Here is a 24,486-nt window from a genome sequence, read left to right as displayed (position 1 = left end):
CTGGGAGCCATCTTGCTTCACTTATTTAGGAGTCCGCATCTACCGTGAGGTCGCGAATCTGTTGGAGGGTGATATAGGGCGTTGTATAAGAGCACTGAGAGGCTGTATATCCTTTTGGGCCTCCCTCCCTTTGTCAGTACTGGGCAGAGTAGCTCTATTGAAAATTGTGGCGCTCCCAAGGTTACTTTATTATTTCCGCACGCTGCCCATTTGGATTCCTCAGAGGATCTTTAAGGACCTACGGATGATGATAACGACCTTCCCCTGGGGGCACGGACGACGTAGAGTAGCTTTGAACACCTTGCTTAGACCCAAGCTTTAAGGGATGGATGGCAGTCCCCGATTTTGAATTGTACTATTTGGCTGCGCAGCTTCAGATTCTTACGCAGCACGTGGCTAGGGTGTTTAGAGGGCCGGAACACGAGCGAGGGAATGGTATAAAACGTCACGTCCTGGCTTACATAATTATGCAGCAGAAACTAGAGTTGAGAGGCCTCACCATGGAGGAAAAGACGCTCAGGTTGTGTTGGCACAGGAGTTTGAAGAGAGCAAAGACGTCCCGACCTTATGCTCTGGAGATACCATTGGGAATGTTGACCGCGCTGCCGCATGGCGGTGATTGGTCTCCGCTGTTGGAATGGGAGGAGCTGGGATTACAGATGGTGGGAGATCTGTATGTAGATGGAACGTTGGTCCCCTTTCAGACGCTGCAGAAACAGTTTGGGCTGCCGGAAGGGAGCTTCCTCTTGCATGCGGCTGTGGTGGCGGCAGTGCAGAAACACTGGAAAGGAGGGCTCCTTGAGCCGGAAACGACCATGGCCTGCCAGTATGTCGTGATGGCCGCAGATACATTTAAAGCGGTGATCTGCCTCCATAATAGGATGTTGCATGAGGGGTTGGATCCGCTCCTAGGCCTGAAATCAAAATGGGAGGTTAGTAAAGGTAGGCCCATCCCAGACACGGTGTGGGGACATATCCTGAAGCGAACATGGAAAGGGACAAGGAATGCACGCTTTCAACAGGTACACTTTTACGTCCTGCATAGGGCCTACCTGACCCCGGAGAAGATCAAACGGTATTTCCGGGTGCAGGAGGCGCGGTGCCCGAGGTGCCTGGCATTAAAGGTTGACATAGATCACTTGTTGTGGGGCTGTCCATTGCGGGCTGAATGGCTGTGTACGATTTACTGTTTCTTTTATCCATGCGTAGGGACACCATGAGTGTGCTGGTTGATCTATAATATGCAATGGTTTCTAATTCTGCAATAAAAACAAATGTAAAAAAAAAAGTAGAGTGCATTTAGAAACACACTAGACTAGAGGATGGACGCCTCCAAATCCTGGGCGGTCACTAGTTTACCAGATCTCCCTTACTCTCTCCAAGACCTACCATCTTTGACTCTTAAAGACCTGGAAGTCCTGGCAGCTAAGGTGAAATCAGGCTCTCCTGATAATCCATTAAAACCGGACACCGTCAGGAAATTCCAGCACTGTCTTATGACTGAGGGTAGGGAACCGTTAATAGATCACTTCAGTTGTCAGACATCCCCAAATCATGTAAGCATGCCAATGTTATCCCCCTGCTGAAAAAGCCAGCACTAAATGCATCTCTCCCTGAGAACTTTCTGCCAATTTCTCTGCTCCCATATTTGGCCAAGATTATGGAGTCCCATGTTAACACCACCCTGGCCAAATATCTGGAAGCTAATGAGATTTTGGACAGACCACAAAATGGTTTCTGGCTTAGACATAATAAGGAATCCGCTCTTCTGGCTGTTACAGAAAAGCTGAGGGTAACATTGGATGAGGGCAACACTTTGGCACTGATTTTACTCGATGCGAGTGCTGCCTTCGACACGGTCTCCCATAAGATTCTGCTTCAACGACTTGGGGAGATCGGGTTCAGAGGCAAGGCCTTGGCCTGGTTTGCGTCTTTTCTATATGAACACTCCTTTCAGATCCACGCCCCTCTCTACTTGTCCAGCATCTACTCACTCAGCAGTGGTGTCCCCCAAGGCTCTGCCCTGAGCCCTACGTTGTTGAACGTGTATGTCCGCCCTCCTGGCCAAAGCCCGGAATATTAATATGATATTGTATGGATCTAGACCAACTGAAATCCCAATTTGGATGGCTCTCTCAGACTGGATGGCGGATAACAATTTACAACTCAACTCGAAAACGGGGTTGCTCCTGGTAGGTCTTGATACCCATAAATGGCACCCCTCCCTAACCAAAAAGTGCAGTGAAGAACTTGGGGGTCTTGATGGACAACGCCCTCTCATTCGAGCTTCATGCCAAAAAGGTTGCAGGTACATGCTTCGGCCACCTACGCGGTCTGAAACCCATTCTGGGGTTTTTCGATGCTCCCACTCGACAAGTGATTATTCAATCGGTGGTTCAGTCGAGTCTTGACTATTGTAATGGACTTCTACTTGATGTGAATAAAACTGTCACTAAGAGACTCCAACTGGCAAAGAATGTGGCTGCCAGCATTCTCCTTGCCCTCCCTAAGCACTGTCCCACTTCCCATCTTTTTACACCGTCTTCATTGGCTGCCAATTGAACAGACAATCCAGTTTAAAACTCTCTGCACTACTCTTAAGATCCTACATGGCCAGGGTCCCCTGATACTGCAGGGGCTATGTACATCATATGTTCCAGTGTAAGCACTGCACTCCGCAGACCTGCATCTGGCTTGCACTCCCCGGGTACGTGGTGGTAGAGCCGGGGGGGCGCTCTTTTAGGGTTTTGGCCCCAGCACTATGGAACTCCATTCCACTTGCTGCATGTAGCACACAAGATCATTGCGCATTTAGAAAACCGATTAAAACCTGTCTTTTTTCATCCATCTAGCTTCACTCTCCTTGGCATCTCGTCCGCTAGGCGCTGGGACGCCCCGGTGCTGGGGCATCCATGCGCTATACAAAAGTGTAAAACAAAAAAAACACTGCAAACGAGAAAAAAATAGATCAAATTAAAGTAGAAATGCAGAAATCCAAAGGCCTACAAATATGTGAGAGTCACATGCCCAGAAATCTCCAAACAGAATAAAATATTTTAACGACAAGGATCTACTGAAATGATACGAAAATATATAGAATATAAATATGAGTGGAAACATATCTCATAAAATAACTATAGACCATTAGGAGTCTGACGGATTTATGATACAATTATTAGATAACAATCCAAAAATGTGTTGTCACTGCTCTCCAAAAACGAATATCGATCTGTTCTCACTGGGGCATGGACGTTTTGATTGCAAATTTCACCACTTAACCATTACATTTCCAACTGCAGATTTCATATATTCTAAATCACAATAGGAGAGATCTACCGCAGGTAAATATGTGGTAAACATTTTCTACCACTAAGCATTAGTGTAGAGATCCTGCTTAGTCTCCCATCATTAAGACTAGCACTACTGGTTTGTTAGCAGCTAAATATTTACACATCATAATACCTCAGTAGGTTTTCAAAGAATAGTCTCTTCTTTGAAAGTCTACACTTTGCCTTGAGACAGTTTGAGAGTGACATCCACAGGCAGCCAAAGGGAGCCTTCAGCTGGTCTCACCATCAATTAAGTTTCAGAGACAAATTTATATTCACAGAGGTGTTGCAGCCACAAAGAAAACCATGATATGCTCTGTAGAAACCCTCTAAGCAATGTGTTAAAAATCGTTTTAGCAGAGATTATGCCATCTGCTTTCAAGTGTAACATGTCGAAAAGATTTGCATCTTGCACGTTTTTATGGAGCACAATTAAATGGGTCTGTCCCGATTGAGTGGGCATGGTCTCCGTCACCCAAACACCTGCAAAAGAAAAAAATAGATCACTTACAGTTTTAAGAAAACACTTACAGATCTGGGCAGGAGAAGCGGCGGAAAATCACATAAGAGAAGAGCAAGTCAATAAGAGGTTACACATTACCCCTAATGCTCCTTCTTGGGTCCAGGAGCGGTAGCACACCAGTGGTAGGGATTTGGAAAAAGATCCACTGTGGAGTCTCACACTTTCTGCAAATTCAATAAAAATCAGAGGAAACACATTGACGTCGTGGAATGGGTGACAGATCCACTTTAAATGATCTGCTTACACAATCTGAACTCCTTAGATGTGGAAGGCGGACTGCGTCAAAAAAATGCTTTGTTCAATTGCAGATTGGGGCTGATAAGCGTGGAAGATATGCATCCCCCCCCCCCGTCAGTGACAATATGACTTCGCTACAGTGTTGCAGGTTTCGATCAACATTGTCTGGCCTAAAATATACAGACAGGACCAGAGGGCTCTAAATACTGCTTCTTGTTACTTTCAATACGAAGAATGATGAATTTCTGGGGCGTGGCCACGGCGGCGACCAAGATGGCCGCCTCTAACTGAAGCTCCGCTGTCCGGGCGGATGAAGCACAACATCCTGGGAGCCTGAGACGCTGCTAGCACCTCTCTCACCACCCATCCTTCTGCGGCGGCGATTTGCTGCCGATCGGTACAGGGCTCGAGTCCGGAGGCGCTCGGAGGGACCCTAACTGGACGGAGGAGCGGGCGGGACGGGCGCCGGCGCCTGGAGGGGTCTCCTGGACGGGGGTGGGTGATCTGAGTGCGGGTATGCCTCGGGCCTGAGCGGCCCCGCCTGGTCCCCCCTGCTGAGCTCTCCCCCTCACCCGATACTTGCGCGGAGAGGCGCAAAAAGTCTCTTATAGGCGATTTTCTCGCCCTGGGCCGCCCTCTTGCCCAGTGATCCTGCCAATAGCCCGGTGGGCGCTCTGAGGACTTGCTGCCAGACTCCTTCATAGCCATCCATGCAGGCCTGGGGGATCGATACCAGGCCGAGTGCCACCCTGCTGACCCCGGGTACTTGGCTGCCATACTACCTGCCCTGACCCATCGACTCCACGCTGCCTCCGTAACACGAGTTTTGCCAGCGATCCACCCGACCAGAATCCGAGAACAGTGTGTCGGACTGCTCACTACCAAACCGTGTCTTCACGTTTGTATCCCGCCTGTCACCACCAGGCCCACGAGGCGGGCTCCACTGCGGCCGCCATGGGGAAAAGAGACCCCAACCAACGTAAACTTAGTTTTGACAAGACTCCACTACTGGGCGGCGACGGTGCTTCTGGCGCCACGTCGGAACCGATCCCCCCCCCCACCCAACTGGAAAGTGCCGCCACGATGGTCGCAACCATGATGACCGAAATGAGGGCTGGATTCAAAGCACTGGATAATCGCTTTGACGCGCTGGAGCAAAAACTTGCAGACATGGGCTCTAAAGTGCAGGCACATGACCGCCGCCTTGACGTCGCAGAGGCTCGCATTTCCGACAGAGGATTCTGGCTCGAAGACGCTGAAACGCCTTGAAAGAGTCGAGAAAATCCTGAAAGAAGTTGCCATTAAAAACGAGGACTTAGAGGCGCGCGGACGACGCAACAACCTTCGCATTCTGGGCGTGGCGGAATCGACTCAGACCGGCCGTATGGACATATTCGTGGAAAAACTCCTCATTGAACTGTTTGGGAGAGACCAGTTTACTCAGGGATTTGTGGTGGAGAGGGCGCACCGTTCACTGGGCCCGAGACCACAGCCAGGCCTTCCACCTCGCCCAATCATTGCCAGGCTAATTAACTTATGCAGGGTGGGGTGGTCCTCTCAGGGTGTTGTTGGAGGCTGGGTGGAGGGTAGGAATGGGTTTTTGTCTGTTGTTTTTCTGAACAAAGGTGTCCGAAAGTCCTTACAGTTTGTTTTGATCCTTATCGAGTCATGCTGCGATCCATTTAACTCTATGTTGTCACCATGCCTGCCTTAGGACTGCAGCAAGGCCCATCGGTCTTGTCCCTCATGTCCTGGAATGTTAGAGGTTTGAACAACGTCAGGAAATGCAAGCAGGTCTTTAATTACATATCCAGACACAAGATCGATATTGTCTTCCTACAAGAGACTCATTTGTCATCAGGTTCGGAGTCCGGGGTGGCGAGGGGTTGGGGCACGCACCGCTTTTTCGCCAATTACAACAGATACTCTAGAGGGGTGGCGATCTGCATCCACAAAAGGCTCCCATTTCAACCGCACCACACAGTCCTCGACACAGACGGCAGATATGTCATCATCACTGGCACCCTATTGGGAGACAAGGTCACTCTCATTGGGATATATGGCCCGAACACTGACACCCCTGCCTTTTTCAGAGATGTCCTGGTGCACTTATTGGCTTCTGACCCAGGCCTGATTCTAATGGGCGGGGATTTTAAACCTCCTATTGAACCCCCCCCGAGAGATAGCACAGCGACTACCCCAGACTCCCGACCACACTCCCGCCCCGTACTGCGGGATATCTGCACCCACTTCTCCTTGGTCGATATTGAAGCGCTACTGCACACTACCACTCCAACCTATTCCCACTATTCAGCATTTCATGACACCTGGACCAGGATTGACTACTGGCTACTATCCCCAGAACTGGTAGGGTGGGTAACTGACCTGTTAACACTTCCACGCACATTGTCCGACCACTCTCCAGTCGTACTTAAACTTCAAGTCCCGCGGGAAGGGGGTTACGAGAGGATATGGCGCTTTCCGGGAAAGGCCTTACAAGATCCAGTTTTCACTGAAGGAATCAGGGAGGCTATAGTAGACTACTTTGAGCTAAACGAGGGCTCGGTGGACACGCATGCTGTACTTTGGGAGGGGTTCAAGGCGACCATCAGGGGGGTATGCAGCGCTAGACACACCGGACTGCTTCAGGAGGTGCGGGCCACCCTTTCACGCTTAGAGCGCGACATTGCGACACTAGACTTGGAGCAGCTTCACCAGCACACGGAAGATAGTGAAGCCAGGCGCTTACAACTTATGCTGGAGTTCAGGGAGGAGGCCGACAGGGAACTTCGTTTCATGACGAGATCGTACGCTGCCAGGCAATATGGGGAGGGGGATAGGCCCGGCAAACTGCTAGCCCACCTTCTCTGCCCCCCGCTAAAATTCCTACATCACTGAACTTAGGGGGCAGGCGGGAGACATGGTACACACCACACCTGAAATTTGCAACACCTTCCTATCCTACTACACCGAACTCTACACTTCCACCCGGATTGACGACGACGCAGAGAGGGGGGATTATTTGAATGAGATTGCCATGGTGTTCTTAGACAGGTGGATGATTGACTTTCTGGCAGACCCCATTACAGCGGACAGTGTTGAGGAGGCCATAGACTATGAAAAGCTCATCGGCGCCGGGGCTGGATGGGTTTACCGCAGATTTCTATAAGGTTTACAAGGAACTGCTGGTCCCCCACCTGGTGGAAATGTATGCAGAAGCGCTGGAAACTGGCTGCATCCCCCCCACCTTGAGAGAGGCAGTTATTGTATTGTTACCAAAGCCGGGCAAAGACCCTACACTGTGTTCATCTTACCACCCACTGTCTCTCCTTAACCTGGACTATAAAATCCTCGCAAAAGTTCTGGCCATGCGACTTTCACTTCTGATGGACACCATAATCTCGCCGGCCCAGTCGGCCTTTATCCCTCACCGCTCCACATCCCTCAACCTCCACACACTGTCCTCGGTTCTACACAGGATGGATCCCGATACACCTGCAGCTGCGATATTAGACGCCGATAAGGCTTTTGACTCCTTAAAGTGGCCTTTTCTGATGTCGGTGATGCGCCGCATATGTATTCCGGAGTGCCTGGTCAATACAGTGGAATTACTGTATACTCTACCAGTCGCCCGGCTCCGTCTTATCGGCACCCTCACTGCCCAGTTCCGACTGGCCCGCGGCACGAGGCAGGGCTGCCCATTATCCCCCCTATTATACATTCTCGCAATGGACCCTTTGGTCCGACACTTCCAGGAGCTGCATCTACACCGCGGCCTCCAGTTCCGCACGGGTCCGCTATATGCGGATGATACCATCCTCTACGTTAGGCAACCACAATCCAACCTGGAGCCGCTCCTTCTGGAAATCACCCGCTTTGGGAAATTCTCTGGCCTTCGCATTAACTGGCACAAATCTGTTATTTTTCCGCTAACTCCCAGCACCGTCGAATGGCCCTGCCCCTTCCCGCTTACGTCCTACCATGACTCTGTAAAGTACCTTGGCATCCATATCCACATGGAGACGGAGGCCATCCTCAGATTGAACTATGGCACTGCTGTGGCGGCCTTGGAGGGACAGATTGAGCGATGGACCAGGCTCCCGTTATCCATGGCTGGCCGTGTCGCAATCATCAAAATGATAGTTTTACCCCGGTTTCTGTATTTGTTCAACAATATACCTATACCCCTCACCAAGGTTTTCTTCACGCAGCTTCGCTCTTTGCTCCTATCGCTGGTGTGGGGAAACAAGACCACCCGAGTGTCCTGGCAGGTACTGACTCTCCCATATGAGAGAGGTGGGCTGGGCGTCCCTGACTTTTACCTCTACTTCCTTGTGGCGCAGTGCTCATACGCTTACCCATGGTTCCACCCTGACGCCAGGATACCTTATCTGAAACCTGAAGCCGACTTGGTGTTGCCTGGCTCCCTGTCTACGACGCTACCGTCGGGCTTCCCTAGAGACCCAAAGGATATCCAAACGGTGTCCACTATGTGCTGGGCATGGGGGAGGCTAAGGCGTTTGGTCGACCTCCCACATCTGTACTCTCCGGCCCTTCCACTTCCGAACGCCACTTGGCTTCCGATAACTGGGGAGGTAGTGGTGCGTAACACAATTGCCAAATTCCACATTGCCTCGATCGGGGATCTATTCCCGGAGGGGCACGCGTTCACCCTGACTGAGGACCCCAGGTTCACTGAAAGGACATTCATGGACTCGTTTCTCCTCACTAGACTACGCTCTTTACTGCGCGCGTCCTTCCCGTCGTTTCCCCTCCCTCCCCGAGGAGATGACACCTCTCACTCTCGTTATCCAACACCCCTCGAGTGCACACCTGGTCTCCAAGTTGTACCGGATGTGCTGTGATCTCCTTCCCTCTCGCGACCAGGCAGTGAGGGCTGCCTGGGAGGCTGACCTTGGATACCCCATCTCGGACGATCAGTGGCAATGGTGCTGCAGAGCGACCAAAACTGTTTCGCTTAACAGCAAGCACAAACTTTTGCACTTTAAATTTCTGCGCAGGCTGTACTTTACACCCGCGAGACTCCACAGAATAGACCCGTCGCGCTCACACCACTGTCCCAAATGCGGCGGCCAATTCGCTGACTTCGCACACCTCTCCTGGACATGTCCCAAACTACATGACTATTGGTCCAGAGTGCACGAGACACTTGGCACCATGCTCCGTTTACCACTGGCCCATGTACCGGAAATAGCCCTTCTGGGTTATGTTGCGGACTTTCCAAAAACAGTGCGCAAACTAGCGGCGCTGGGCTTCTTGCTGGCCAAACGGGAGATTGCACTACGTTGGTGCGACCGACGCCCCCCCCTACATAGCGCCAGGCTCCGGAGCATGGCACACTGCAACCTCAACAGCACTGAATACTCTGAGATGGTCCCCTCTGCGTCAAGACCGGTTGACATCTGGGGCCCCTACCGCGCATACATAGCGACCACTTTTGAGGGTTTCCAGGCTACACTAGCACCTCAGAGGGTCCCTGAGGGCATCGGCTGAGGTGGGGGGGGCTTGGCCTCCACTGTAGTCTGATTGAAGTGCACAAGAGTTTTCCACCCCTCTCCCCCCTCCCCCTTCTTCATACTGCCCTTCCTCTCTCTGGGTGGGCATCCTGTTACAACTGGAGTACCCCAAATGCTTGTGTGTTTGCACTGCTGAATAGATGTGCGGCCCCGAGTGGCCATGGTTGGCATCAACCATTGACGATGGTCCTCATTTCTTTACTGGCCATGTCTCGAATATAGGATTGATAAATGATACCTTTACTGACGATGACTGAATGTGACACCTTCTGAATCGTTATGTCATATTGCAATTATTCCCTTATTGTTTATCTGGTTTTTCTTTTGGGAGAAAAGTACACATCCAATAGTCATGTGTCCTGCATTCATTCCTGACAAAAAAAAGGTCCAACCGTCCAGATTGCCTCATTCGGCCTCCCGATGTGCGCACTATATGCTTGCTGTTCCACTGCTAAACGCCACCGGACCCCCGGGTTGTCTGTATAGTGGCTGTGTACGCACATCTCACTCCCACTTGTTGCCATTCCTTGATGCTGCCGGCCCCAGGGTTGTAGGCGATGTAGCTGTGTGCATTGTGAAGGCTTGTAATAAACGGCGGTTGACCACCAAAAAAAAAATTAAAAAAAATGAATGATGAATTTCTGACTGAAGTCACCGACCATAAATGACTACATCCTATTTTACCGGTATTTCTGGTGATGATCACCTGAGAAGCGCAGAATTCCTTCCTTTACCTTCCGGTTCAATTACCTATGTAGATTGTCCTGGACTGAAGGGGAGACTGAAATCAACATGTCCTAGTATTGAGAAACCAGAGGCAAAATATTGCAGTTGTCTGACCAGAGGACTTAAGTACAGGAGCTGCGGAAACCACAAATACACCGGACGTCACTGGAAAAAGAAAAGAAACCAAATGCGTGGTCACGTAAACATCTACACAATACTCTGAAACTAGAGCCCTACCACGCCGCAGTGATAAAAAAAACGACAATAATCTATTGCACTAAAAGCCACTCCCTGCCAGGGTTACTGCACTGAGCCAGAAACATTGGATAGGTGAAATCTCAATTTTGGCTGCACGCTGATGAGTAAATGACTAGAATTCTTTGGAAGTCTGGAATCATACTTCTATGCATTCCAGATCCAATTGGTTTCAAATGTGACTTTTTAACAGAGATCAGAAATCCCGGTTTTTCCAGAAGACAAACTTTGACAATGTCTTGAAATTCCCCTGCCGCCGGGCTAGGAATGGGCTAGCCAATAATCCAAGTAGAGGTGTAGAAATCTTGAGTTGGGAACAAGTGCAACTAATGGAGGTAGCACCTTGTGAATATCCTCTTTCTCAGCAACAGCAGAAGGCCTAGATGAGACCTTTGAATTCAGAATCCCAGGTATCTTTCACGAGCTGGGTGAATCAGCAAAGTACAGACAGGCATCCTCGGTGCCTACAACTGCCATCCATTCATTCAGAGATATCAACGAAATAATGCACTTAAAAGTCTCTTTTTAAAGTGGATCTAGCATGAGACGTTGAGCCCCTAGAAGTAGACAGCCTGTATGAAGTTTACTGAAGTTTTTCCAACTAGAAAAACTGATGAATACATTACCATGCCTTGTTCCAATAAAAGGTACTGGAAGAACTATAGCACACTTTCTGCCCAAATCTGAGACTCCCTGCAAAAGAACCTCTCGATGAGCCAGGTCTCCGAGCAATCGATAGAATTCTAAATCTGGAAGGGTCTCCAAAAACTCCAGACGAACGATTACTACCAATACTTCAGCATTTGTGATGGAGGATTCAAGTCCTCTGCTGGAACTTAAGAGGAGGGTGTAGCATAGGCAGGGCTGAAGGCAGAAGAATTGGAGCTCTGAACAATCATAACTATTCACTTTCATTACTTTGGGTGGCATTTTCTGGAAACAAAATTAGTGAAAATCTTCTATTGGCTTCGACTGAAGTTTGAAAGGATTTCTCATTTTTAAAGTGTTTGCCGATCTTCTAACTGACTTTCAAAAAGATGACAACTATGAAAAGGTAGACAATCAAACCTTGCCTTCTAAAACCCTTCCAGCCATCCAATGTTTGAGTAGATTGGATACTGTGCAACTACATTGACTACAGTCGTAAAGGCAGATGCCTGGAGTATATTACAGGATATATTTGACAAAAAGTTGCCTGATGTACTACGCCTCTAGCCTCCTCCTATACCATACCACCATCCTCTCTCCTCCCACTCGCGCCATAGCAGCTCTTGCTCATGTTTATGTCCTGCCCAGAGCAGGTGGTAAATGTGGGTGGTAATACCCACAGACAAGAAAATACCATGCATAATTCTGCAGGTTTTTCCACATTACATGGAGCTAAACTTTTATCGGCAAGGTACTTATGAGAGGTTTCTACATGAGACAAGTTTTTCAGGTTGTATTTACCAACCCAGCAGTATTGAGCAATTCTTAATTTGAGCCGTACAAGGGCTGGTAGAATGTCAGAAGTGGTTGTTCTGGCTTGGAATGCCTTGTGGGTCTGCGTAGACACACACACACATGTACACGATTAACTATATTTACACCTACTTCTCTCTAATATCTGTCAACACTTTACAGGGTTGGAAAATTACTCCTAACAAAGGCATGGGTAAAACGTTATTGAAGGGAGTTATAAGTGAAATTGCAATTGCTCAGCAGGTTTCTCACATGAACATATACAAGTTTGACAGAGCAGAGAGCTAGCAGAGTGGAAGAGGTTCTGTGTTGCCTGCATGTGATAAAGTGCCACTCGAAGTGTCAGACAGGAGTCCTGCAAATGTTATATACATGGTAATAATAAGCTCATTGAACACTTTACAGCCTTGACCTTTCAGTCACAGGAATGAAGGCAATACTTTCAACTCTTGGCGAAGCTATCTTCTACCTCCATCTTGTGCCATGCACAGCCAGGTGAATCCAAATGGACCCCACTACCTTTAGAACTCAGACTCCCACATACAGAGTTCTACTACAATACAAAAATAATATCAGAGGCTTACTGTACGCACATGCCATAGACACAGGATATCAAGGAAAGGCTATTTGTCTTACTTACCAGTGGAACTTTACATAGAGGTGTCATAAGGCCATAATTTCCTTCATACAAATAAAAAGACCTGGTCACGCCATACATTATCAACCTTGAACCCAGAGCAGGAACAGTCTACTATTCATTATGACAGCAGGCTTGGTGAACCCCTCCCAGTCACAAGACCTGTCCTTGACCTACTGGCGACAGGGACTGACCTCAGCCTCTGCACTCACTCTATATTAGCATGATGCCAGGGCCAAAATATAATTCAAGATACCAGAGTCACATGCAGTCAGGCACTCCAGGCAGCTGAACACATCTGTAATACCATGCAGAGGACATTCCTTTCCAAACACACGTAGAAATTTACCCACAAGTTAAAAATCTGCAAGATTAAATTGTATGCACTAGATGCTCCATGAAATCTAGGAATGTTGTAGAACTCCTGGAACCCTTTGTACACAGAGTGAAAAATATATATTCGCTTTTTAGCAAAGTAATCTTACAAAAGATTATACATACATAATTGTATAGAAAATTGTACTCCAAGTCACAATTTATAAAGAAAAAACTGGTTGCTGATCACCAGTGGAAATTACAAACTCTTTAGCCACAAATGTAGAAGAATGATTTTATCCAATACGTTTCTCCTGTCCTACTTTGACATTTTAAAGTTTTGTATTTGCTATTAAACATAAGTATTTATATGTGAGCAATTTTTCTGACACTTAAACCCGCCTTTGCCAACACCCCCCTAAAAATCGTTTTTTCTGGGACTGGTTGAAATTCTAAATTATAAGTTCCAGGGCATGAAGACAAGAAAAAAAAAACTACTTTTGACAGAAGTGTAAAGAAAGGATTAGTCAACACAGACTCATGTACTCTTCAATTAACGTCATATTCCTTTATATCACTTTTTGAATCTTGCACAATACTGAAGCAACTGACCTCAAGGATCACTACATCCTCCTCGTCATCCTCTTCATCTTCTTCACGGTTCTCTGCTATAGTGCATGTAGTTACTGACATTTCCTCATCAGAGTCATCCGATATTGTAATAAGGCCGTCCTCCCTGTGATTTATCCAGTCTATAAGACAGAAACGATCAAAATTGCTTGCAGGATTCACAAACTGAGGAGACGTATTGGGACACTACAACGCTACATCATAAGAGACATTGAGAAATCATAACTTGAATAATTTTACACCCCCAAACCCCATTAGGCAGCAAAGAAACACGAAGAGACTTCATTAAGACTCAAGTTATTTTCTTTTTAGGATTCGCCTACTAGCCAGCGCATGCCTTGTCTGCGGTGGGATGTACTGTTAGCTTATAGTGAGCTTAGAGCCGGGCCATTGCTTAACATTGGCTGTTTTCACTGTCACTCATTTGTGTGCTTCTAATTCAAAAACTGTGTGAGCTTTTATTGCTCTTCTTGTGTTTGTCCCCGTCCTGAAGCATGGACATATTACTGCGTCCTTCCACTGCTCGCTTTTTCAGGCACTACTTTGTGATTTTTTTGTTTAAGTACTTGAAGATAGTGCATGTGTTTTCCAGCTGTTTCCATTGTGTGCTTTTCTGTACCATCAGCCATGCTTAATGGTTTGCCCTCCATTGTGTGCTTTTCTGTACCATCACTGTAACCAAATGGAGGTAATGGATCCTACAGCTAACCAGCCCGGATCTCAACAATTGATATAACAGAACAAGATGGCTGATCAGGATAATTTTCAAGAAGAAATCTTGACACACGCAGCCCAAATGTACTGCGTGGCCAGCGGTTTTATATTCCAAAAGAATTTATTTTCATTTGCAATAAAGTTTCATTAAATTCACATATGGCATAAAGGAAAAGACTCTGTCAGCACAGTCAGTTAAAAAACAAGCAATTGTGTGTACAGTATATACAAAATATACAAATATACAAACACTGAAGGTGAAAAATCAACAATCAAAATATCATAACACCAAAATAGTACTTTGCTACAATGAATAACATTTCAAATCAATTGCAAAGTAAGGAGACCTTTACACAAAGCACATTATTTATGCGTTTGGAGAACAACCAGTCCTATAAACTAGAATCCAGTGGACAGGCGGAGCTAGGATGGAATGAAGTTGCCTGCCTGTCTCACAGCACCTGTGATAGAATGTTTTTTGGGGGTTAACAGCAAGGGCCCACAGAGATGGTATTTATTTACTCCCTAGCTGCACCCTTCTATCTTGCCACTGGCTGGGTGTCAACGCGTTTCGAACCGTAGATATTGTTGGTTCTCCTAAGGACGGGGACTAGGTAAGGACTTATCTGAAAGGGAATTAAGGGATGGTGTCAATACTATACAAAGTAACACTACACGCACCCTCTCTCTCTCTCTACACGAAAAAATATATGACAGCAATTTACCTGCACAACGAGCACAAGGGCTCCAGGAGTGTAGGTCTACCGCAAGTCAAGGTGAGTTTCTAGAAAAGTAAGCGGAAGCAATCAAAACCAAGTGTATTTACAACACGGCATACAGCCACCAGCAACACGAGCGTGTTATGGAAAGTAAAAAATAGGCGCGTACCTGTGCTGGGTAGAATGTGGGTCAATGACACAGTGCCCGCGAAGCGGTGCGCACTCAATGCCGAGGGCGGCTCACATACTCATTATCATATGGCGGAGGCTGCAATCGACAGAAAAGTAGAAGGCAAACAAATAAACACCCCTGGCGTCACAAAGTACAGAATGATTGTGGGCGCGACTTGTCATTAAGGAATGGGGAAACGAATCCTACCTGCATAGAAAACTTCAGGCAGGAGGACGACTTGACCCAGGAGACTAATCCGTGAGGTCACGCGGGTACACTTTAACCGCGAACCGCTGCATGGAGAAAGGGATCACGTTAGAGTCAAGCGGCCTGTGCGCTCTTAGTGCAGAATCACGGCGTGTCAAAGAAAACGTGAGACACTTACTCGTGATAAGGATGGAATCCTTTTCCGATGCCGCACTCGTGGATAGGAAGCCGATCTGTGTAAACCGCCGGTGTTTATTTGAAAATTAGGTTTTTTGGAACAGTGGAAAGGGACAAAGTACAATTAGCAAGTGCTAGGAATGCTGGTACTTGTGCTCAATGTAAATAGAGCGGAACAAATAATCGGCCCAATTCTATTTGTGATGATTACAGCATAAGCACTGTATCGTAGGCAAGGACTATGGGAGATAACCCCTCAGCGAAGTTGTTCTTAGGCACCAAAAGGACTCGTGTGAAACGATACAACCAATCGCTTCGCATCCTGCATGTACTGCATAGCTGCCTGGGCTATATTAAAAAAGACTGGTGCAAGTGAGATAGAAATTAGACTTTTGTCAGCAATCATGGTTAGCACAAGCGCCTGTCGGCACACTTGGATGGTCGCATATGCGTGCATTCAATACATACTGGTTTCAGATTTATTATTAGGCTTGTTAGTGCCTCCTTGGTACTGCCTTGTCTACATTGGTTTATTTATTTTTATTTAAAGAGTTTATATAGTGCTGGGTACACCCGAAGGTATCAGAGCGCTTTACATTAGGTTCCACAATGTAACAGAAAATTATCACAATTACACAATTCGTCAAAAAAAAAAAAAATAAGCAATACATTAAGATAGGAGAGAAGGAAATAGTGGAGGGGGTCGGGAAGGGGAGGTGAGAAGAGGGAGGATGAGGGGAGAGACGAAAGGAGAGACAAAAGGAAGTCTGTCTGAAGACCGACTGGGTAGGTGACGTCCAAGGAGGGAATCCACAGCCCGTCTCCCCTTCAGCTAAACCAGGTAGCTCCATCGGGCATCAGCCAAAATAGCTAAGTCTCAAGTGGCGAGGGAAAACGTTCACAGAAAAACAGGGTGGGGACTAAGGGCAAGGACAAGTGAGGGCAAAGGTCAGGAGATGGAAAGAGTAGAGCGGAGAGGGGTGGGGTTAGGGGAAGTGGGAGATAAGGTCAGGAGAGACGAGGGAGAGTTTGCCCAAAGTCCGGCTGGGTAGGCGATTGTCAAGGAGGGAATCCAAAGTCCATCTCCCCTTTAGCTTGTGAGCTTGATTTGCTCCTATTCCACCCACTACCTCGCAGCACGCCACCTGCTTTTAATTTATGTACTAATGGCGGTCTGCTTTAATGATAGCGGATGCGTTCATGTATTTATTTATTTTAGTAGCGCGGTCCGCTTTAAGTATAGTGGCTGCACTTATTTATTTTTTATGTTTATTAGCGCCCATGCGGCGCGTTCACATTTATAGAGGCGTCGCCCCTTTCTTTAGATAAACTGCATCTAAAGAAAGGTGTGCGGCCGACATTAAAGTGAAAGTGCGGCATGGGCACTTTGACTAAAAAAAAAGCATCAGTTTGTCAACTTGACAAACGGATGCTTTTTTTGTCAAAGTCCCCATGCCGGGGTTTTACTTTGAGGTTGGACACGCCCCTTTCTTTAGGCGCGCTTGCCTAAAGAAAGGGGCATGGCCTTCATGAATGTGAAAGCTAGTAAAAACAAATATTTGCAATGCAATAGGTCTCACCTTTGCGAGAGTTTAAGCGATTGCATTGCCATTAGCTTAAACTCTCGTAAATGCGAGACCTATTGCACTGCGAATGCTTGTTATGACGGAAACCTAGCTTACGGACTCCGCTGGCAAGTCCCAGTTGGTTTTAAAATGAACACTAATCGCAACCCACACTGGAAGCAGTTTGGCAGTCATAAGTAAAGATGCTACATAAATCCTGGCTTTGGGACTATTAAACTACTGAATTTTTACCCAATACTATCTCTTGCCACTTCTTGAACATCCCAATTAGCCATTTAACTACCTTGCCATAGTAGATGCTCCAGATGCCAAGAATGTCACAAGCATGGTGCAATAATGTGCTGCCACTGACCAGCTCATTTAATCGTAGACCCTCGCCAACAGGAGTAGTCACGCTTTTGACTTCTCCAAACCCATAATATATATTTCTATTGTAAACAGCATTTGCTCTCATCTTAAGGATATCAGATTTTCTGTCTCTCTCCAACCTCCTCCGAACTTTAGCGATAATGAGGAGGATTCTAAGTCTTTTAGACCATGGCATAAGCTTGCCGATGATAGGATTTTCAAGGCACAACCTCTCCTGTTGTTAGCTAAGACATTGGCCCAACTATCACCAACTTAACTAACTCGACCAGAAACACTCTGGATGACTCTCTTCCTGTAAGAGCTTCAGTCTCTGAAGCAGACTGATCATTTATGCTGTGTATACTTTAGAATAAGATGAAGCGTAAAGACAATGTAATAAATTAGAATGGAATGGTTTAAGAATACTCTAAACAGACCAACGTTTCATCAAATATACTACTGAACTGCGCAAATCTAAAACTGCACTTCTTAAAAATATTGCTGTATGCACATCAATTGCACTGAGTCATACTGAGGAGAACTTCTCCATCTTCAATAGTCTTGATAAACTGTCAAGTACCTCTGCTGTTGTATCCTCTCAAGAACGTTGCCTGGAACTTTCCGATTGTTTTCACAACAAAAAGGAGTAATCGTCTTCAAACTAATAGTGACATTCTTAACCAGGATTCCCAATGTGCACGCTTGACCATATATGTCCTTTTGGTGTCTTTACTAGAGTGTCAGAAAATAGGATTCTTTCCAAAATCAGGTTAGTTTCCCAAAGCTGCCCAAAATATCCTTGTCCTATAAAGGCTGTCAAAATCTTGCATACTCTATTTTTCCTGTTCAGATTGATCTTTGCAATATTTCTTTAACCTCCAGTTAAAATCTTTCTTTATCCTTGGATGAAAAGGATAGTCACCCCACATCTGACAAAACCTATAGCTTAGCCTAACATCGTCAAGTAATATTATTTTTTTTACTTCCTTTCTTATGGAAAGCTTGCTGAAGCTCCAGCTCCCATAGTACCTTGAAGCTTCCACCATTCTTACAACACATCAACATTCCAACACTCCAACACTCGCTGCATATTTTGCATCTCATCTTGGTATAGAAACCATACTCTCCTCTGCTTTCAACAACATTCAGATGACACTAGATCTAGGAGGCCAGGCTACATTGGCAGAGTTTGCCGCCATATCACATGCTGCGATTTTAATCATCTTGCCACCATAAAAAAAACTGCCTGTAAATAGCTAGCTTCTTTCTTGGGAGGGCACACTCATTCTAACTTTCCTATTGTTTTCCACTCTGAATTCAAACTCATTCCTGTGGGTTGCCACAGGGATTCGCTTTAAACCGATCCCATTTAATATGGACGTAGTTTCTTTTGCTGATACGATTCAATCTTACTGCCTCATTTCCTATTCCTAAGCAGATGGCACTGAACTTATTCTGCGGTTGGATAGAACCACCAAAAGCCTTCAAATTAATTTCAGAGTTTAAGTGTGCCATCGCTAACCAAATGAATGACAAATTTCTTAGCTAACGTAAAGGAAAGTTTCAATTCTATTAAGTACTCCGAGGCAAGGTTTATGCTTTACTTTCTTCACTTTCATTGCATAGCAGCCATTTTAATAACAACAACAAAACCACATTTCCCAGAAGTCCAGGGAAATTGGAGAAAACAAACAACAGACTAGCACATCCATGAACAGCATTGTCCAATCAGAACCCAAGCTCCAGCATACAGCCCCTCTTCAGTGTCTGGTCTTCCGCTTTCGAAGCAAGAGTCCCGCCATCAGTCTTACTCTACGTGTCCTGCTTTCCAGAATCTCTTCGTGGAACCAAGGAAAAGACTCACAACTAGAAACTAATCACTGATACATTAAATGCATTCCAACAAATAGTCATTCTAACAGAGAAAATTCTAGATCTTGAATCACAAGTAGCTAAAACGGTTCATTAACTGCAATACAAATCCATAGAAACTGCCCCGAAAATTAGGTCAACATGTCAAATAATACAGAGAGAACACTGTACTTACTCCCAATGGGCGGGCATTCCAGGACCTCCCCGCGGGCGGGATAATCCTCCGAGTCCTTAATAGAATTTCAACTTTACGTTACGTTAGCTAGGACATTTTTCATTCTATGTCCGGTCCGAAAGCTTTGGATTATACAAGCAGGCCATATCAATAAAAGGTTTGAAGTAGAAACCTTTAAAGGTGGAGTCTGAGGTCCAATCCGCCGCGTTCATTATATCCGCTGCGTTCATTATGTCCTCCAACCTTGCCCCAAGCATGAATGCTTTGGAAGCTATCGTTCCCCTCGCAGAATGGGGCCCAAACTGCTGCAGGTTAATACCCCCTCTTGCATGACCGTGGGAAAGGACACTGCCTTATGCGGTTTCCGGAGGGCTATCAAAAGTGGTCTCTCCCCTGGAGGTCTAAGCTCCAAAGACATCTCCTCATCTGATTTTAAGGAGTGCAAAACACACAATTTCGGGAAATCTGGAAATGTGGGGTACTCTACCACTCTAGTGTGACATTTGGTTCTTAAAAGAATGATGAAAGAAACTCCGGTAAGAGAAAAAACCTTGCCTGTGATATCCAGGGCCCTAACATCAGAAACTTGTCTACACAAGATCAGGCAGAGGAGCGTCGCCAGTTAAGCAGACAACTCCTTACTTGACAAGAACTCTTTGGATTGCCGGGACAAAAATAAGTTGAGAACTTTGTTGACACCCCATAACTCGGAGGATCGCAGTTCAGGAGTTAGACAATCTGAGCCCCCTCAGAAGCTGTCATAAAGGGGTGCTCTCCCACAAGGGCCCCTTGAAAGGCGGAATGGCCGAAATGGTGGACCGAAAGGTTTTCACCGGCCTGGAGGCTGAACACTGTTGGTCCAGACTTGCAAGGAAGTTCAAGATTTGCACTAAGTCTGTGCCCACGGGATCGCACCCCGTCGCACACACCAACGACACCATCGCCTCCAGCCTGATCGGTATCTCTTGATCGTGCCATCAGACCCAGCCTTGTACAAGAGGTCTTCAGCATGCGCCGAAAGGCCTGGGATCGACCATCTACTCCAGTAATCCTCCACGCCATTAGGTGTAGGGACCCGTTCAGCACCATCTGATGCGAAACCTGATCCGAAATGAGAAGTAGCTATGGAATCTGGGGAGGCAGATTGGAAAATACCAAGAAAGTTCCAGTAGAACTGGAAACCAAACTTTTGACCTCCTAATCAGGGTCTTCAGAACCACCTCCACCCACTGCTGCTCGACCTGAGCTGCTGATCTTGTGATCATCGCAAATAGATGGAAAACATAAGCTTGCTCCAGAGACTAATCCTACAGGAAAGCGTCCGTGGCCACCGCCAGAGGATTCGGTCTCCAGCTGAAGAACCGGGCCACCTGATGTTCTAGTGTGGAGGCAAAAAGATACACCCCAAAGGTTCTGCACCATGGCAAAAACCTCCAGGTGCAACTTCCAAAGTCTGGAATCTCGAAAATGGCGCAAGTGCCAATTCGCTACCTAAATCTCCAGCCTGGGGTGATACTCCGCTGTCACCGAAATCTGGTGATCAAGACAGAACTGCCAAAGGCTTGTCACTTGATCCGAGAGAACCTTCGACAGAGTGCCACCGAGGTGATTTATGTACCTGACTGCCGAGACATTGTCCATCTTCAGAAGGCCATACGATTTAACCAGGTCTCTGGTACAACAACAGACGGCGCAGGACTCCGCTAAAAGCTCCAAACAATTGATATGCAGAGACTGCTCCTGCAGTGACTAAGACCCTCCTGTGGAAAAATCCCCACACCTGGCGCTCTAGTCTGATCTGCTGGTGTCTCACTTGATACCAAGGTCTGGGGGTAGAGCCGAAAATTGCCCGGCCATTCCACACCTCCATATGAGTGAGCCACCAGCTAATCTCTTCCCCTGCTTCGTCGGACAGGAGCACTGGATGAGAGTAAAGAATCCCTCTCTGCAAGGGTCTCGTTTTCAGCCTCTGCTGGGCCAGATAGTGCAATGGGCCATGAAAAATGGCCTGGATGGAGACCAACAGGAGACCCACCACGCAGGCAATCTGTCGGAGGGGCACTCGCTCTTTGGCCAATGTACGGTGCAGCTCGTGCCAGATCTTTGACATCTTCTGCGTAGTAAGGCTGAGAGTTTCCTCTGTAGAGTTAATCACTAAACCAAAGAAAGTGACCTTCTGAGCCGGAACCAACAGCGCCTTCTTGGTGTTCATGACGAAACCCAGCCTCTCTATCAGGCTGACCACCTGCTGCAACTGTTCTTGCAACAGTTGGGGATCTTGCGCTAAAAGAAGCAAATCGAGGTAAACAATGAGGCGTGTTCCCAGAGCTCAGAGGTGCTCCACGACTGGTCTCCGCACCTTCGTAAAGGACCAAGGAGCGGAGGAAAGCCCGAAAGGCAGAGTGGTAAACTGGTACACCAGCTGGAACCAAAGAAACTGCAGGAATTTCCTGTGTAGTGGAAGATTAGGGGTTGCTAAGTATGCATCCTTTAAGTCCAAGGGGACCATCCAATCTGCTGGATGTAAAACCTCCCTCAAGAGGTGGATTCCCTCCATTTTGAAATGGCAGTAAACCAACCACTCGTTGAACTCATGCAGATTTACCACAGGACGCTGCCCCCCCCCCCCCCCCCCCCCATCAGCTTTGTCCACCCAAAACCTGTTGCTTATGAAGCCTTGCAGATGAGGTGAAGCAAAAAGCCACTTTATCGAGGAGGGGGGGGGGGGTATAGGGGAGACCTCCACATCAATCAGTTCTGCCTCTAGATGTGAGAATTGGATAGGCCTGGGTCTGCTCTCTTGATTAGGAGTGCTGCAGAATTCTATCCGAAAACCTTGGACTGTCTGTAACACCCAAGCATCACTCGTAATGGTTTCCCACACATGCACAAACCTAGCCAAACGGCCGCCCACTTGTACAAGGGAAGCAGTGGAAACACTAACCGGCATTAGAGACGTTGTCTCCACCTCTGAAGCCCCGACCTGTTGATTGTCGTCCACGGGAGGGGTAGAAGTTGTGATAGCGGGCTTGATCTTTATACTGCACGTGCCTGGAGCCTTGCCCTGTGGAGTTTTGGGGGGCCTGGCCGGTCAAGTGGCTCCTATCCCGACCGGCCCCACAGAAAACCCAGGAAGAGAAAACCCTCTTCATAGAGCACTGGGCCTTATCTAGGGGTGTGAACGTATTCAGGAATTTGCAGAGCTCCTTGATACAAGGCTCGCCAAACAATCCACCCTGGGCCACCACCCCAGCTTCGGAGTGGGCCAAGTCCACCAACTTTGGGTCCACCTTAATAAGGAAAGCACGCCGCTGCTTCGTCAAGAGCGCACAGTTGGCCTTTCTCAGGAACACTACTGCACGCTCTGCAAAACCAGCTCCTCTGGAGATATCAGGGACCCCAGGCCTTGGGGTCTTCGACCATGTCCAGGATTATAGTCAGCGGACCCAAGGCATCCAAAAGCTTATCCTATCCTGCCACGCCCTCCAGAAACAGTCTATACCATTCTTGGGGTCCTTAATAAACTTGGCCAAGAACAGGGCCATTCTGGGGTCTAATTCAGAGGTCTGGGGCACATTTACCTTCAAGGGAGGGCCATGGGCACTCCGTCCGGAGGCAGCTACAAGCCTCTTTCCCCATGGGAGTCCGAATCCTACTGGCCATGTAGCGCACCACCTTCGGAGGGCGCCCATTCAGACAACCGAGGGTCTACAACTAGTTCCAGATCCAACTTATCTGAGCTGTCTCCCACCACTTGATGATCAGCAGGCCCAGGAGTTGCCGCCGGGAGCCATGGCCTGGATGGGCCGGCCTCTGCATCTGTAGCCTCTTGGGCATCCTCTCCAGCCCCTTGTGTCGGGCTTGAGGCCGGAGACAGAATGGGAGGAGGGGTGGGATCTGTAGGAAGTGCCAAGGACTGGTTTTGAGCAAGGAAAGCTCCCCGCAAGCACGCAAAAGCGTCATAGTCCACTCCGTCCACCTTGTGGCGGTTCGCTGTGGCCGGCTCCTCCCCCTGCGCACTTTACGGGTTACTAGGGGCATCAGTTGCAGGCAGAGCCCACTTAGCGCATTCACACGCTATTTGCGGACATAAGCACTCCTCTATGGGGGGTCATTACCTCCTCCACAGCTCTATAGATTGACACGTCTACCGTGTTGTAGAAATCACCATTCCCAAGGAATCTGGGCTAAGGGATCCTCGTCCTACTATATCCGCCTGGTCTGACATGCCTCACAAAACACAGTAAACCAATAAACTAGGGCCTTTTGATGCGGTCAATCCCAAGTTGCTTAAGGCCAGTGGGGCAGCCGAATACCTCCAGCAGTCCTGAGGAAAAACTGCCTTATGGGTGATGGAGACTAGCAAGAGAGTGTGCATAAGTGAGTGATATATATATATATATATATATCATTTGACCAAGGCTCCTTAGAGCCGAAACGTTATTGCGACTTAAGAGCACGCAATAAAATAGCTTGCATCGATTTTGCTGGTCCGTGTCTGTGATTGCTGGGAGAGGAGCAATGACAAAACTGCTGCAGCTGCTTCACGGATTGATATATATATATAACAAAGGTGGTTCCTTTTTCCCAGCTTCAGGCGCTTCATGCAAAGTGCGTTGCTCCCGTCGTTGAACCAAACCGCAATTATATGCACAACGAACCGCCACAAGGAAGTAAGAGCCGCACATCCACAGTGTTCTTTGCCAAAGGTTCATTTATTCTTAAATCATTATCAATTGTCAGCACAGATTAACCCACGCGTTCCGGTATATCCATATACCTTGATCAAGATATATCAGCCCCAATCTCCAAAGGGATCTATGCGGCTACCAATAAGGCCAAAGACTACCCTGGGACCGTGTCCCT

The 24,486-nt window shown here is 47.5% G+C and overlaps 1 protein-coding gene across 8 annotated transcripts in view; it reads right to left on the bottom strand.

The window, feature by feature from the left end:
* RNF216 (ring finger protein 216) overlaps window positions 1–24,486 on the bottom strand; it is a 776,933-nt gene that overhangs the window by 694,104 nt on the left and 58,343 nt on the right. For 7 of the 8 annotated variants that reach the window (XM_086940659.1, XM_086940658.1, XM_086940657.1 and 4 more), the window contains one exon: window positions 13,633–13,772. In XM_086940659.1, the coding sequence (XP_086796785.1) occupies window positions 13,633–13,772 (140 nt within the window). Of the gene's footprint in view, window positions 1–13,632; window positions 13,773–15,089; window positions 15,149–15,252; window positions 15,352–15,462; window positions 15,532–24,486 lie in introns of those variants that run through there. The other variant, XM_086940664.1, reaches the window with a different exon arrangement.

The sequence above is a fragment of the Lissotriton vulgaris genome, chromosome 10, assembly GCF_964263255.1.
Source record: "Lissotriton vulgaris chromosome 10, aLisVul1.2, whole genome shotgun sequence".
In the NCBI taxonomy this organism is placed as follows: domain Eukaryota; kingdom Metazoa; phylum Chordata; class Amphibia; order Caudata; family Salamandridae; genus Lissotriton; species Lissotriton vulgaris.
This window is presented reverse-complemented; position numbering and strand designations above follow the sequence as displayed.